We start from the raw sequence: 13,230 nt of genomic DNA on the forward strand, positions 1-13,230 counted from the left end.
CTTAAAAAAATAAATTTAAATCATATTTATTTTTTAAAACAATATATATAGCCTGTTTGTTGCCTATTAATCAAAATTGTATGGCATTTTAGGTCTTATTTAGCACTGTACTAATTTGTGTAAAATTACTAAATATTAACATTAAGTATTATCTAAATATTATCATCAAATAAATAAATAAATAAGGAGCCAGGAACCCAGTTCTACTAACAAATTATCCTTGTCTTGGCTTGTATGCAGTCAAAGGTCACACTGTACAGTGTTACTAAGCAGTAAGCAGGCAGTTCCATGAGACTTCCATGGAAAAAAAAATATATTGTGGTCTTTTTTCAGACATGATGAGTACATGTAAAATTGGCACAGCTTTTTACAGATTACAGTACATGTTTGAAAGTGGAAACAGAGACACAGTGTACTGTAATGCAAGTGTGTGTCTGTGTGTGTCTAATTTCCCAAGACTTTTCAGATACCACAGCCAGACCTCAAAACTATCATCACTGTTCTCGCTCCCATCTGCCAAAGTCATCACCGACACACACACAGACACACTCTCTCTCTCGCTCTCACACACACACACACAGACACACACAGACATAAAAAGGAGGTGCGAAATAGCCACCCTTCACCATTTTAACAGGGGTGGGAACCTGGCCATAAACTTTCCAGCGTTCTAAACTTCTGTCTGTCATTCCGCTTAGCTTAGCATCTTACTCTCCTTCTCTGACATCTCTCTCAATGACAAACAAACACTGGTTAGTCTCCTGAAGTGAAAAAAACTAGTAATAACTACTCACTGTTAATGTTAACACCTTCCACTGGGTTGTTTTATTTTTAGATAAGAGTTTATGATAAATGGATATTATGCTTTGGTAAGCAAACAAAGGGACAACAAAAAATGTGGAAGAGATTAAGACTTCACACAGAGGTGAGACACTAATGAGTAAAGGACTTAAAAGAGGAGAGTCTAGGGAAAAGGAAAATGTTGAGATGTAAAGATAGTGAAGAAAGAGTGGAGGATTCCGGCCGAGTCCTTTCAGGAAGAGAAAGTGGCAAATGAAAAATGAGTTGCTGAAAGACCCGGAGTGACTGATGATGCTCGCAGAAGGACTGTGTTTCACTTTGAGGTTTAACATGTGTAAATGGTCAAAGTACAGCTTTTGCTTTACTATGTATTCCAAGTAAAATGTTATAGAAACTTTTGCACCGCTGCAGCCATTCAGGGACACGGTTTTTATCTGACTACATCAGAAAACACATAATGAGAAATAAATGGAAAGGGTCTTTCAAGAATGGATTAATACATTCAGGAAGCTGTTATTGTTCTTGTGTTGGCTAATGTTAGCGATATTTCATGCTGTCCAAGGAGGGAAAACAACATAAATGCACAGGGCAACAGGCTAAAGCATTGTGCACAGTAATAGCGGGGTGGTTATGTTTTCCTGGTTGCTATATATATATCTCAATTAATACACAAGTAAGTAAAGGTGTTAATATTATTTAAATCTAAAAGTTATATAAATATAAGGAACAATGAACCAGTTGACTAAGTAAGTAAATGATAATGAGCTCACTCAGATATGAATAAGAAGCTCACAAAGACTTTAAAAACTTCTCACAGAGCATAAGCCAAAGTAACTTTTGGTGGTGGGGTGGGTGGGATGGGGAGTAGAGCCAGGAATCAGGGATCAGTTTTCAACCCTGTCTGAGTGTGTGATCCCCGGGGAGAGGAAAGGTGAGTCTCCAGGCTGAGACAGAGGCCTCTAGAGACACTCAGGAAGAGAGACAAAATACACAGATTTAATTGAAAGAAGAAGAGAAGAAGGGGGGAAGATGTGGTACCTTGGTAAAGAGGCATACTGACGCTCCACCTCTTCGTACCGTGGTGTGAGCCGATGATCCGTCCCCCGGCCTGCCATCTGCTGAAGAGAAACAAATGTACAAATCACAATTATTTCCATGTGTAACTGCCTTTTTTTACAGTATATTTCTCTGTTGTGTATACAAACACAACCGACGCATACCAACACTTTGAGTCTCAGCATCTGCAATGTGCATAAGCTTCTTGCTTTTACTGTGTGTTTGTGATACAGGAGTAATTTAGGATTGACAAAGGCTAGTTATTAAGGATTTAGCGCTAGAAATGTGGTCTTCTGAGGGTTTTTATTTTGGGCGTAGAGAGGGTCTCCATCCTAGATTAGGTTACTTCAAAACAGGATGGAGTTGCCTCGCTCAGACACACACACACACAAACATGCGCAGAGTTGTGTCTCATCTCCATATTGAAAAAAAAAAGATTAAGTCAAGCTGCTGACAGTTCAATCTCTCTACTTCCTCATCTCAATGGTTCTCTCTTTACCCCTCACATCATGCTTTTTTTTCTCCCCCCACTTATTACCATTCCTCTTTGCCCCTCTCTCTCTCACTCACACACACACACAGTCGCTCTCTTAGAGATTATCCCCGTCTATTCAGAGGGGAGATTCCAGCTGCAGTGGTGTTCCTTAAAGACGCCGGCTAAACCCCAAACGTCAACACGGTGCATTAACACAAACACACACACAGATACACACACACGGCATTTCTCTGTAAATGAGTCATTTTTTTCTATCATGTGAGATTCAGCTCTAAAAAATAATGTAGCATTAAACTATTTCTTTAGTGTGTGTGTGAAAACAGGCCATTAAGTGAAAAGTACTGCACCATTGCCACTATAAAATGGTACATTTGTTCACAACTCACTTTTCTATATGGCTATATTGGAAAGTGGACACATGGTGAAAGGAAAAGAGGCATTAAATCCAAAAAAGGGACAACAGGAAGAGGGTAAAGTTCACGTCTGTCCCAACCAATGGAGACAATAGAAATCTGGCTGCTCCTTCTTCTCCTTTTCCTTGAGGTTCTGTGAATTAGATATCACAGATTACTCCTCTTTCTCTTCATCTACTATTCTCGCTGCACTCCAGGGAATGATGCTAGAAGGTGTATGAAACAGATTTGCTGGCCCTGCTTTCCTTTTGAACCACCTGTCTTTATAGCTTCAATATCTCAGGTAGAGAGAGACAGCGGGATATTAAGAGCGAATAGAGAGGTGGAGCAAAAGAATGAAAAGGCATTACAAGGAGAAGAAAGGAGGAAAGAGAGATGGGATGAATGAGAAGCAAATGAGTTACAGGGAGTAGGTGAGGGAGATGTAGAGAGGAGGTGGATATTATGAAGCCATTGAGAAGTGGCAAAGGGAGAGAAAAAAGAGATGAGAGGTGAATTATAAAACAAGGGAGTGAAAGGGGTGAAGGCGAGGGCGACGGAACGGGGGAGGTGAAAGGGACATTAATGACGCGATTTGAACAAGATGTTTAAAGAGGAAACTGGAGATGAAGACAGGGAGGGTGAGAAGATGAGAGGGTGAATGATGCATCATCCGGTGGAGACAGAGAGGGGAGAGAAATGAGTAAGGGGGTGGGAAAAAAAGGAGCGTAGAGTCATAGGTGGAGGAGTGGAGTGAAAATAAATGAAAGAGGGAGGCAGGTGGCAGAGAAATGGCAGTACAAAGATACTTTTGAAAGGGTTAATACAAGAAATGCTTCCAATAGCAGAGTGAATGTTCAGTAAGGTTTAGCTTTTTTAATGCCTAAGGATGAAGGTGGAAACACTGCACAGAGAAAAGCTGCCACTTCTCTATGTGTCAGGAACATGCTCTTATGTGTGTTTGTTTTACATGCTCCATTCTAAAAAACTCATCTAGTCTCCAACATCCAACTATGTACTTTATTCTGGTTCACTTCTTCCAAATGTTTTGGATGAACTAGGAATTTTACAGATGCCTCATGAGCTTCAAGGAGCAGGAGCTATTTGGGTGGAGGATTTGGTGGATGTTTATTCACAGTCAGAGGGCAATCACATTTGTGTATCCAAACCTGCTGTCTGGCCACCTAGGGATACAGTTAGACCAATAGCAACCTCAGGGGCTAAGACATCCCGAATTTCCCTGAGGGACCTTCCCAAAGGGATTAATGAAGTTTATTCTATTCTATTCTACATACATAAAGCCCATGTCAAGTGCTAAAAAACTGCAGTTCCCCCAACTGCCTCTTCACTTCACATATCATCACATCATCATATAATTATGAACATGACTGCTTTGACTAACAGGCATGTGATGACTCACATCACAACCTTTCTGCTTTCATCGCTGCCCACCTCAGCTCTATCCTTGCTTCACCTCCTCCTTGCCTGTATTTGGATTGACAGAGAGTTTAGGTAAACTATGATGCTGCCAACGTGGCGACAGTCAGCGCCTCCCACAACACATGTCATTTTGTTGTTGCGCACAGTCTATGGCCGAGACGGGTGGTTAGCAGCAGCAAAACTTGCATATATCATCTTTGTGTATGCAATCAAAGCAGATCACATGACACTGTAGGATCCATCCCTATAAGGAGTTGGCATTTAAACAAATTTAATATAATATGCATTTGGTTTTTGTGCACAATTGTAACTAGGGGGTCTTTTCTGTGAGGACTTATGTGGGTTACCATAAAAATGACTAAGAACTGAAATTCCAGAAGCCAGTCAGCCAGAGCAAGAAGACTCCCTGGTTTGTTTATGAGCAGAATGACTTGCTGACTACTGCCACGACTGCCTATATTAGTCTGTCTGTAACTGTGGATGTGTGTGTGTGTGAGAGAGAGGAATGTTAGATGTTAGTAGACAACTGTGACAAGACTACAGGGCAGGGCAAATACTATGACAGCTGAGCCTGCGTGGGACATACTGTACGCACCCTCTCTATTTCCCCCTCTCACACACACTGGGTTACGTGCACACAACACGTAGCACCAACAAGTGCACACAATCCATCTCTCCCCACACACACAAAATGTGTGCAATCTTTCTCTTTGAGCAGCAGCTATACTGTACGGAACCCAAACACACAGTGTCTCTCATGCACACAGCCCAAAAAAAAACACACACTTAAACACACTCCCTCTCGCTCAGTGAGGGCCGTGGCAGTAGTGTAGCGCACTGGTTGGGGTAATGGTCTAGTGAAAAACCATTTCACGGCATAGCGAGCAGAGGAGAGGCAGAGAGGAGAGCGCGGAAATCAAGCAGAAGAGACTGATACTGAAGGGAGAGGGAGCAGACACACACACACACACACACACACTGACAGGCACACATTGTAAGAAGGGCTCATCTTTCTCCTTTTAACAGACCCTTCAATTTACCCATAAAACACATACCCCCATCACTTACACCACTGACACACACACACTTTCTCCCCTTATCTTACTTTTTTCTTTCTCTGCCTATCACACACACGCACACACACACACACACACAATGGCTCCAACGTCCCATCCTTTTCACTCGAGCTGTTTCAAGGATTTCAAAGGGATTTAGATCGACATGGAGTATTTTGTGAATGCGTACTGCCTAAATGAGCCCACTTAGTCCAAATGTGGAGTGTCTCTCTCTCTCTCTCTCTCTCTCTCTCTCTCTTTGCTTTGTGCCATTTTCTTCCACACTCCTTCATCATCATCTTCCTCTTCATCCCCTCATCAGGCTCTTTCTCATCCCCACCACCTCCTCTCTCCCTGTCCACACCTCATCTTTTCCCTTCATTAACCGAGTCTCCTTTAGTGAAGTAATGGCTTCCTTGAAACAGCGTTAAACCTCTTATTTTTTCTTCCTCCTGCACCCTACATATTCCTCTACCTCCTTTATTACTTCTCATCCATCTATCACTTATCCCTTGATTATAAAAAACCCTCTCTTACATTTATTTCCATCACAATTTTTTTTTCCAAAGCAACATCTGTTTTCGAGGAAACCAGACATGTGAAAAAGACATAACAAAAAAAACGTCTTTCCTTCACTTCCAATGTCATTTTCTCTTTCTGTAAATCAATAGAGAAAGATTTTGCCCCCCTCTTCATCCACTCTCCATCTTAGGCCCCCCCACCACCTCTCCTCCTCCTCCTCCTCCTCCCACCCTGGTAGAAATCGATGAATAAGGGAAGGCTGGTTCTAATCCTTATCAGCCATATCGTTCTGCTCAGCCAGCACTTTGGGCTGACTCAATTAAAACACAGCTCTCTGCGGTTTCTCTGTTTATATATGTGTGTGTAAGTGTGGGCATTTGTGTGACATTGACAGGTCATGATATGCATAATGCCTGTGTATGTACACACACATGCATGCATGTTATCAGTCAGGACCACCTGAAGAAGAGAGTTTGGGTGCACTATACAGTGGAAATAATGTGTCTGCTCAATAAGAGCCAGACTCCTTCATATTTACATCAAATGAGGCCCCAGAGTTTAGTTACCACTGGGAAATGTTGCACCATTATAACATTCCTTCTCTTATAGCAGCTTCTCATTTTTATTATCGGTATCAACACCTATTCTCAGCGTTAGCTCAGCTATAAAATGAAGTGTCGGCTGCAAATGTGTAAACTTGTGTCTAAATTCTATAGGTGATTATCCATATGAGGTCCAGCCATCCTCTACAGTTGCCTTGTATAGAGATACAGTGCATAAAAAACAATAGTAATATCTCATTGTCTGATTCTGCATGTCTATTCAGCCCATATTTACATTTAAACACATACAAATATCAGACCCCAGTCTTGTAAAGGAAGACTTCCAGCTTTCATTCAGTTTGTCACAAGGTGTAAAAAAGTGCTTCAGGGTGCTAGAAAAATATCACACCATGCTGTGTGCTATTAGTTGGATTTTGTCGCCAGTTTATATTGAAACCCATTCTTTGTGATTATTACTCCCTGAGCATGCTCTTGATATTTCACAGGGATGGACACACACACACACACACACACACAGAAAGAGAGAGAGAGAGAGAGAGAGAGAGTGTACTATAAAATAGGAAATCCACATGTTTAATCACACTCATGCAGTCCTGCACTGTGCGTGTTTGATAGATTAATGTGCCTTTTTAATCTAAAATGATATTAGTAATATGTCACCTGAGTCTCTAGTGAGGGAGAAATAATTACACCTGTCTCCTGTGTATGCACTGAGCTATGCTTCAGCTTTTTAAACGGCACACTTTGTGTAGTTATTCTTCTTCTGTTTATTTTCCAAACTTATAATATAGCTCCATAATCTCTACTCCCATTCTTGAGTACATACAGTCAAAGGTGATACTCCCAACTATCACTCCAGAAATAAAAAAAAATAAGATCATACTCCATCTTAGCTTCCTTCACCTGCTAACCATCCACGCACACTTCCTCCTGTTTATTCATCGCACGCCCCTCCCACCACAGCATCTGTACACTTATTTACTCTGCTCAACGTAAGTGTCCATCCGTTCATTTAATACTATATCTCACCCCTCCCGCCATCCATTTATCCATCCATTCATTCTGGAGAAAGCAGTAATTGCAGCTGCTGGCAAAAAGCCATCCATATTCTCAGACTAATTACTACAGCCTCTTAACAAAGTAGCACTAAAGGGAAAGGAGTCGACAAGAGCGCTCACAAGAACATGCAGTTCACCTCTGCACACACAAACTGCCCTTAAAAAGAGGTCTTTTTATGCTTAGTCCACGTTGACCACAGAAGACAAACCAAATGCTGTATATCTGATGTGAATCTTTTGTGTTTATGATCTAACCCATTTTTTTGGATATTAATTGAGAGATCTAAAAAAATAAAATACTTATTTTCTCAAGCTGATTAGCTTTGCACAAAGACAAACTGCCAAACATGGGGTAACGAAATCCACTTACCAGCACATGTAGAGCACATTCAAAAGTCAGCTATTAATGGGATTGTTTTTAATTTGAACAAAAACCAAAGTGCAGACTGCAACTCACTATTTCATGCAGGGTTTTGTGCCAAACTAATATTTCCTGGCTAGAAACAGAAAAGCTGCACACAGCACCCCATCATTCAACTTGTACATGGATTAAAAAGTGTGTGCGTCTGCATGTGAGGAAGAAGGAGAGAGAGCGAGGGAGAGAGAGCGAGCGGATTTTGCAGGATGGATTTGATACGTGAATATACCATGTTATAGTTCAGAAACATCACAGCAAGCAAGCTGATAAATTGACTTGAACTGAGTACTGTTTTTCTTCAAGCCTTTGGTTGAGATTGCAGCTATGTTCATGTATTGTTGCACAAAACAGTCACTACTGCTGCTGAGTCGTCCCCTGCCTGTACACACACCTAATGTGTGAATGGACGACTACGTCACCTAATTCTTCAGACTTCATCCTGAGTTAAAAGTAGCTTGAGTGCAATATGCAAACACAAAAACACCTGCTGTTGTGATCTTGCTTCTCCTCCTGTTAGACTAAGAAATTATATTTAGAGTACGGAAACCATTAAGTTCCCAAGAGATAGCGGCAGAGTTTGTTTCTACTCATTTACTTACATACAACTTCGTAGACCAATGGCCAAATGGCCCCTTGGTACAGGTTCCAGAATAAAGTGAATTTCCTTAGATATCTTAAAATGGGGGACTGGGGACCTGTCCAGGGTGTACCTTGCCTTTGCCTGTTCCTGGCCTGGAGTATGTAAAGGCTTAAAATTGTATGAAACGAAGCATGTTGGCTGAGTTAGGTTGACACACCACAATGCTAATGATGCTGAGCCTATATGGTTGGGGGGGGTGCATCTTTATATAACTATAGTCTATGGCAGCAGATGTTAATTAGCTATTAGAGGCTTTTGTAAATTATTCAATCAGAAGGATGCTTTCCTTTTTTCAGTCTTTGTGCTAAGCTAAACTGATCATCTTCGAATACAGGTTTATAATTAATATACAATTTACAAAGTGCTTCTTTATGATGCTACCTTCAAAGGGATTCTTCAATATCCATTATCTGTGTAAACCAGAAGCTCAATCAGAATCAATAAGGAAAGCCTAAGAATGAGAAAACACACTAACAATAGGGCTTTGTTTCTATCCCTTAGCTTACAACAAATTTGACTCTTGCATTATATTTCATCCTTAAGCAACCAAAAATGTGTCTAAGTAGGCGGTATTTGTGTATGTGTGTGTGTTTACAAAACACAGCAGCTGTGGGCTTCCAGTAAAGTTTCCCAAATTTCTAAAACCTGGCAATGTAATTGCTGAGTCACTACTATTGATCAGCAACCCCATGACACCGCAGCCAGACATACACTGTTGGGTCGCTTTGTGCTATTGGGCTGCTTCGCGGAAAGACACGAAGTGGCAGCCAAAAGAGCGAGTGGGAAGACAAAACAACACAACTGAAAGTCTCTGACTGAACTGTAAGCAAGGCAGAGACCGAAAGAGTAAAATAATCAGGGCAAAATGTGCTTATTTGTTTACGACACCAAAGAGGCAGCAAGCATCTTTATTCTCAACCCTCTTCCAAACTGAAATGTCAGCAAAGCACTAGAATAAAGGGCTAAAAATTAAGACTGGAGCACAGTTAAATGTCACAGCGCTGTTGAGCCTGTGGTACAATTAAGACCACAGAAGGTCAATTTTCCCTAAAGCACGCAGCTTAGAGCGTCTCCCATGAATACAGCTATTAATACTGCTTAATGCAAAGCATATCCCATTTACTCAGTGTAGGTGCAGGAAGTGGAAAAGACTGCAGTGTGTGTGCGTGTGTGTGTGTGTGTCTCTAAATTAGTGTGTAAACCCTTCAATCAAATTAAAAATTATTAAGCTGGAGGTATCCTAACAAGCCTTCAGCATGCTGACAACATGAATTGCATTGATTCACCTGATTTATTTAACATCTGATCAAGACTTAACCCCCCAAATTTTCAGTGTTTTCACAACTGTAGTTGAGTTTTCTTTGTTGTTGCAAAGGAACCTGGTGGAGTAGATACGGAGCTACATGGACCCTGACTTTAATCATTGGCAGTACAGGGTCCTACATGGAGAAACCAAATTTCAGTGACTGACAAGAGGTCAGGTTAATAGCACTTATTTAGCTTCTCTTGTGCCAGTAGACATCAGTAAAATGTCCTCATATATCATTAATAGTGACATATATTTAACTTGTTTAACTTCATTTATATTGAGTCTAAAATATACAGTAGGATACAGGAATAGCAAAACCTTCTGATACTTTACTGTATTTAGCCACAACCTGACATGAGGAAGGGATAAGGATGAGTGGACTGGCAAGTCTGTGGTCTAAGGTAGAAAGAGATGAGCTGAACACATGCACGTGCAGATCAACGTTCCGTGTCATTATACAGGAAATTTGATGTTCTGCTAGTCAGCATTGGCTGTGGAAGAGAACATCAACAATTGTGACAGCAGTGATGACATCATCTCTGCTGGGTTGCACGGCTGCTAAGTGTGTTTCTGTGGATTTTCTAAAAATTGACTCCCTTCATGAGGCCAATATCTTATCAGCTACCCAGTGTATACAGCTCAGTGGCTCTTCTCCAGTAGTAAGCCACCATCTTTGTTTCGTTGCCACCGTATCTAAAATTAGATGGCTGGATTAATCTGGCAAGGGACAACAAAGAAGGTGTGACTGCGGGTGAGAATACAGACTGCGAGAAAAAAACACATTGTTCATGGCAGAACGCTACACTGTGGTGAGGTTACCGAATGATGCGTGGCATGCATGCTAATATAAATCGGAGGAACAGTTTGAACAGCAGATGGATTTAATTGTTGTTTAGCTTACACAGTGTACATGCTAAAATCCCATAAACTTTGCTTTCACTCTAAGAATCAACAACATCACAACTGCCCCTGTTTGTTCATTCCACACAAGAGTTGTGACAACTTTAACACTGCACCAAACTTACTCAACCAAACGAGGGAACAAGGAACAGAAACCATTAATTTGATTAATTTGATTTGTTCGTAGCAAGGATACCACACACAAAAACGAAGATTAAAAAAAAAAAGTTTCAAACGGTCAAACAGCGCACACAAAACTCAGCTGCAGGTTTTTTTGTGTGTGCATATATGATTATTTATTTTAGAATCAGAAGGTGAGAAAAGTGAGGCATGGATGTGAGCAAGGTAGAGAACAGGGAAACGGTAAATGTGGTAGGTGGTAGAGAGAGAGAGATGGGGATAAATAAATGATAGTAAGAGAGAAGGTAAGGCGATAGCAGAGAGGATAGGATTAGTCTCTGCTGCAAAAGCCTGAGGAGAAATACACACACGTGTGCACAATGTGGCTGCACACCGAGCGCACATCTTCTACATGCAGTAAAAAAAAAGACACACTAACACAACCAACACACATGCTTGTGCACACACACACACACAGGTTTATCCAATCCTTAGTGTTCTTAACAGTTAAGCTCGTCCTTGAAAGTGCAAGGTGGGGAGTTGATAAGAGGCAGAAAGAGAGAGTCAGGGGTGACGGCATATACAGAGGGACAGAGAGAGACGAAGAGAAAGAAAGAGAGAGAGAGGGATGACGGGATGGGGAGCCAAAAAAGTGCTGGGAGATAATTTGGTTCTCTTCTAAGCCCCCCTCCTCTACCTCCACCTCCTTGCCACCCATATAGTATATCCCTCTACCCTCATTCCTCATTTGTGGCTCCTTCCTCCTAACCTAAACTTCTTGACTTAAAAAAAAAGTTCCCCTTTTAGGATTAGCGGGAACAAAGGAAGGTGAATTCCAAGGAAGACTGGGATGGTGGAAGATGTGAGCAGCGGAGAGTGGGAGAAGGTTGGGGTTAAAGGGGAGACAATTCACCTGACCGAGGCCTATGCAGACACATAACTGGAGAGAAGACAGAGACAGATGAGGGCAGGGTGCACTTTTACCTGCTCTGCCTTTTTTTTTTTTTAACAATGTCATTGCCTTAGGTCTAAATCTCTGCTGGGTGTGTGTTTGTGGATTTTCACATTATATATTTATTTCTCTATGATATCTCAGGAGCAAGACTTAGCATAAGAGCATAAGCACATAAGAGCAGCACAGACACATTTCTACTGTGTGCATGAGAGAATGTATGCAGGTCCATGTACGGAATATGAAAAAATATAACTTCAGTGTGAGTGTGTGTGTGTGTGTGCGATTATGATTGCGTGACAGTGGGAGCAGGTGGCTACAGTGGCAGGTATGATGGAGCTGTAATAGGATGAAAGTGGCACTTTTTCCCTCTGCCTCTCGCACACACTCAGTCCCTCTTTCAGATGATTGGCTCCAGTCGGGGGGTTGTGATGTCCGTGGAGTCTTTCCTGTATTTCTTTTATTCCTTCTAATTCCATGAAAGTTTCGACCTCTTCACTCCTGTTGTCTCCTCTGTCTAGTCTCAATATGTTTTATATCGTGTTCTTTCCCCCCCCTTTTTTTTACAGCGTCCTCCTTCTCTCTCATCTCCTGGGTTTCATTTCTTTTGATGCTTTGCTTCCCCCTCCTTCATTCCCGTTGCTTCCATTTGGGTTAAATTTTTCCATTCAGGTAACAGGGGACGGTAAGCCTAACATCCTCTTAGTAAAGTGATCTTAAATCCTACATTTTTTTTAGAAACTTTTTTTAAATCAAATATGTAAAAGTACTTAAAGGAGTAACTTCTAATGATGTGAATAAAAAAAGAAAAGCCCAGAAGGCCTAAAAAGAAGCTGTGCTATTATTCTCAACGTGTAACCATAATGCCTCTTGGATGCTGGTGCTAGATGGGCTAGTGAGCCAATAATCTGTATCAGCAGGCTTCTATTCCTGCATGATGCCTCAGAAACCAAAAGCCGAGCAAGCTGGAGGTCCATTCTCAGTCAAAAACAAACCCACATCAACAAATTGACTCTGCACTCTGATTTTTCCCTCAGAATAAATCGGATTTAGAAGGTGCTGCACCTTTATTTCACATAATGCTGTGATTCAGCTAGCCGGTGTGGTAAGGCTCAGAACAGTGAGCCAGTGTCTTTACATCCACTCAGTTCTTAGCTTCCTCTCATCACTGGTGAGGCGGTAGATCAGCTCTACAGGCCATGTTTTCAACTCATGCAATAATTACAAAGCATTGTTTTGTGATGATGAGACCATGTTGATGATTTGAATGCTGAATTTTTCTTTAAATAAGAACATCAAAAATGTCTACAATGTTTATATAAGTGTGCAGCAATCCAATATGCAATATTGGTGTTGAGGTGCCGTACGCATCAGGGGTGTTTGTGTGGATGTAATATGCGAGACTGGGTACATGCGAAAGTATGATACAGACAAAGAAGTGTGGAAAATGGAGGCAACATTTGCTTTTGTGCTAGATGACATGGCTGGGAAGGAGGCAGAAATCCACT

The 13,230-nt window shown here is 41.3% G+C and overlaps 1 protein-coding gene across 9 annotated transcripts in view; it reads right to left on the reverse strand.

The window, feature by feature from the left end:
* The window catches only part of LOC114426019 (partitioning defective 3 homolog B-like), a 173,735-nt gene that overhangs the window by 17,900 nt on the left and 142,605 nt on the right, over positions 1-13,230 (reverse strand). For 6 of the 9 annotated variants that reach the window (XM_028393119.1, XM_028393121.1, XM_028393117.1 and 3 more), the window contains one exon: positions 1,840-1,919. In XM_028393119.1, coding sequence (XP_028248920.1) covers positions 1,840-1,919 — 80 coding nt within the window. The remainder of the gene's footprint in view (positions 1-1,839; positions 1,920-13,230) is intronic. The other 3 variants (XM_028393122.1, XM_028393120.1, XM_028393118.1) reach the window with 1 other exon arrangement.

Source organism: Parambassis ranga, chromosome 21 (assembly GCF_900634625.1).
Source record: "Parambassis ranga chromosome 21, fParRan2.1, whole genome shotgun sequence".
Lineage (NCBI taxonomy): Eukaryota > Metazoa > Chordata > Actinopteri > Ambassidae > Parambassis > Parambassis ranga.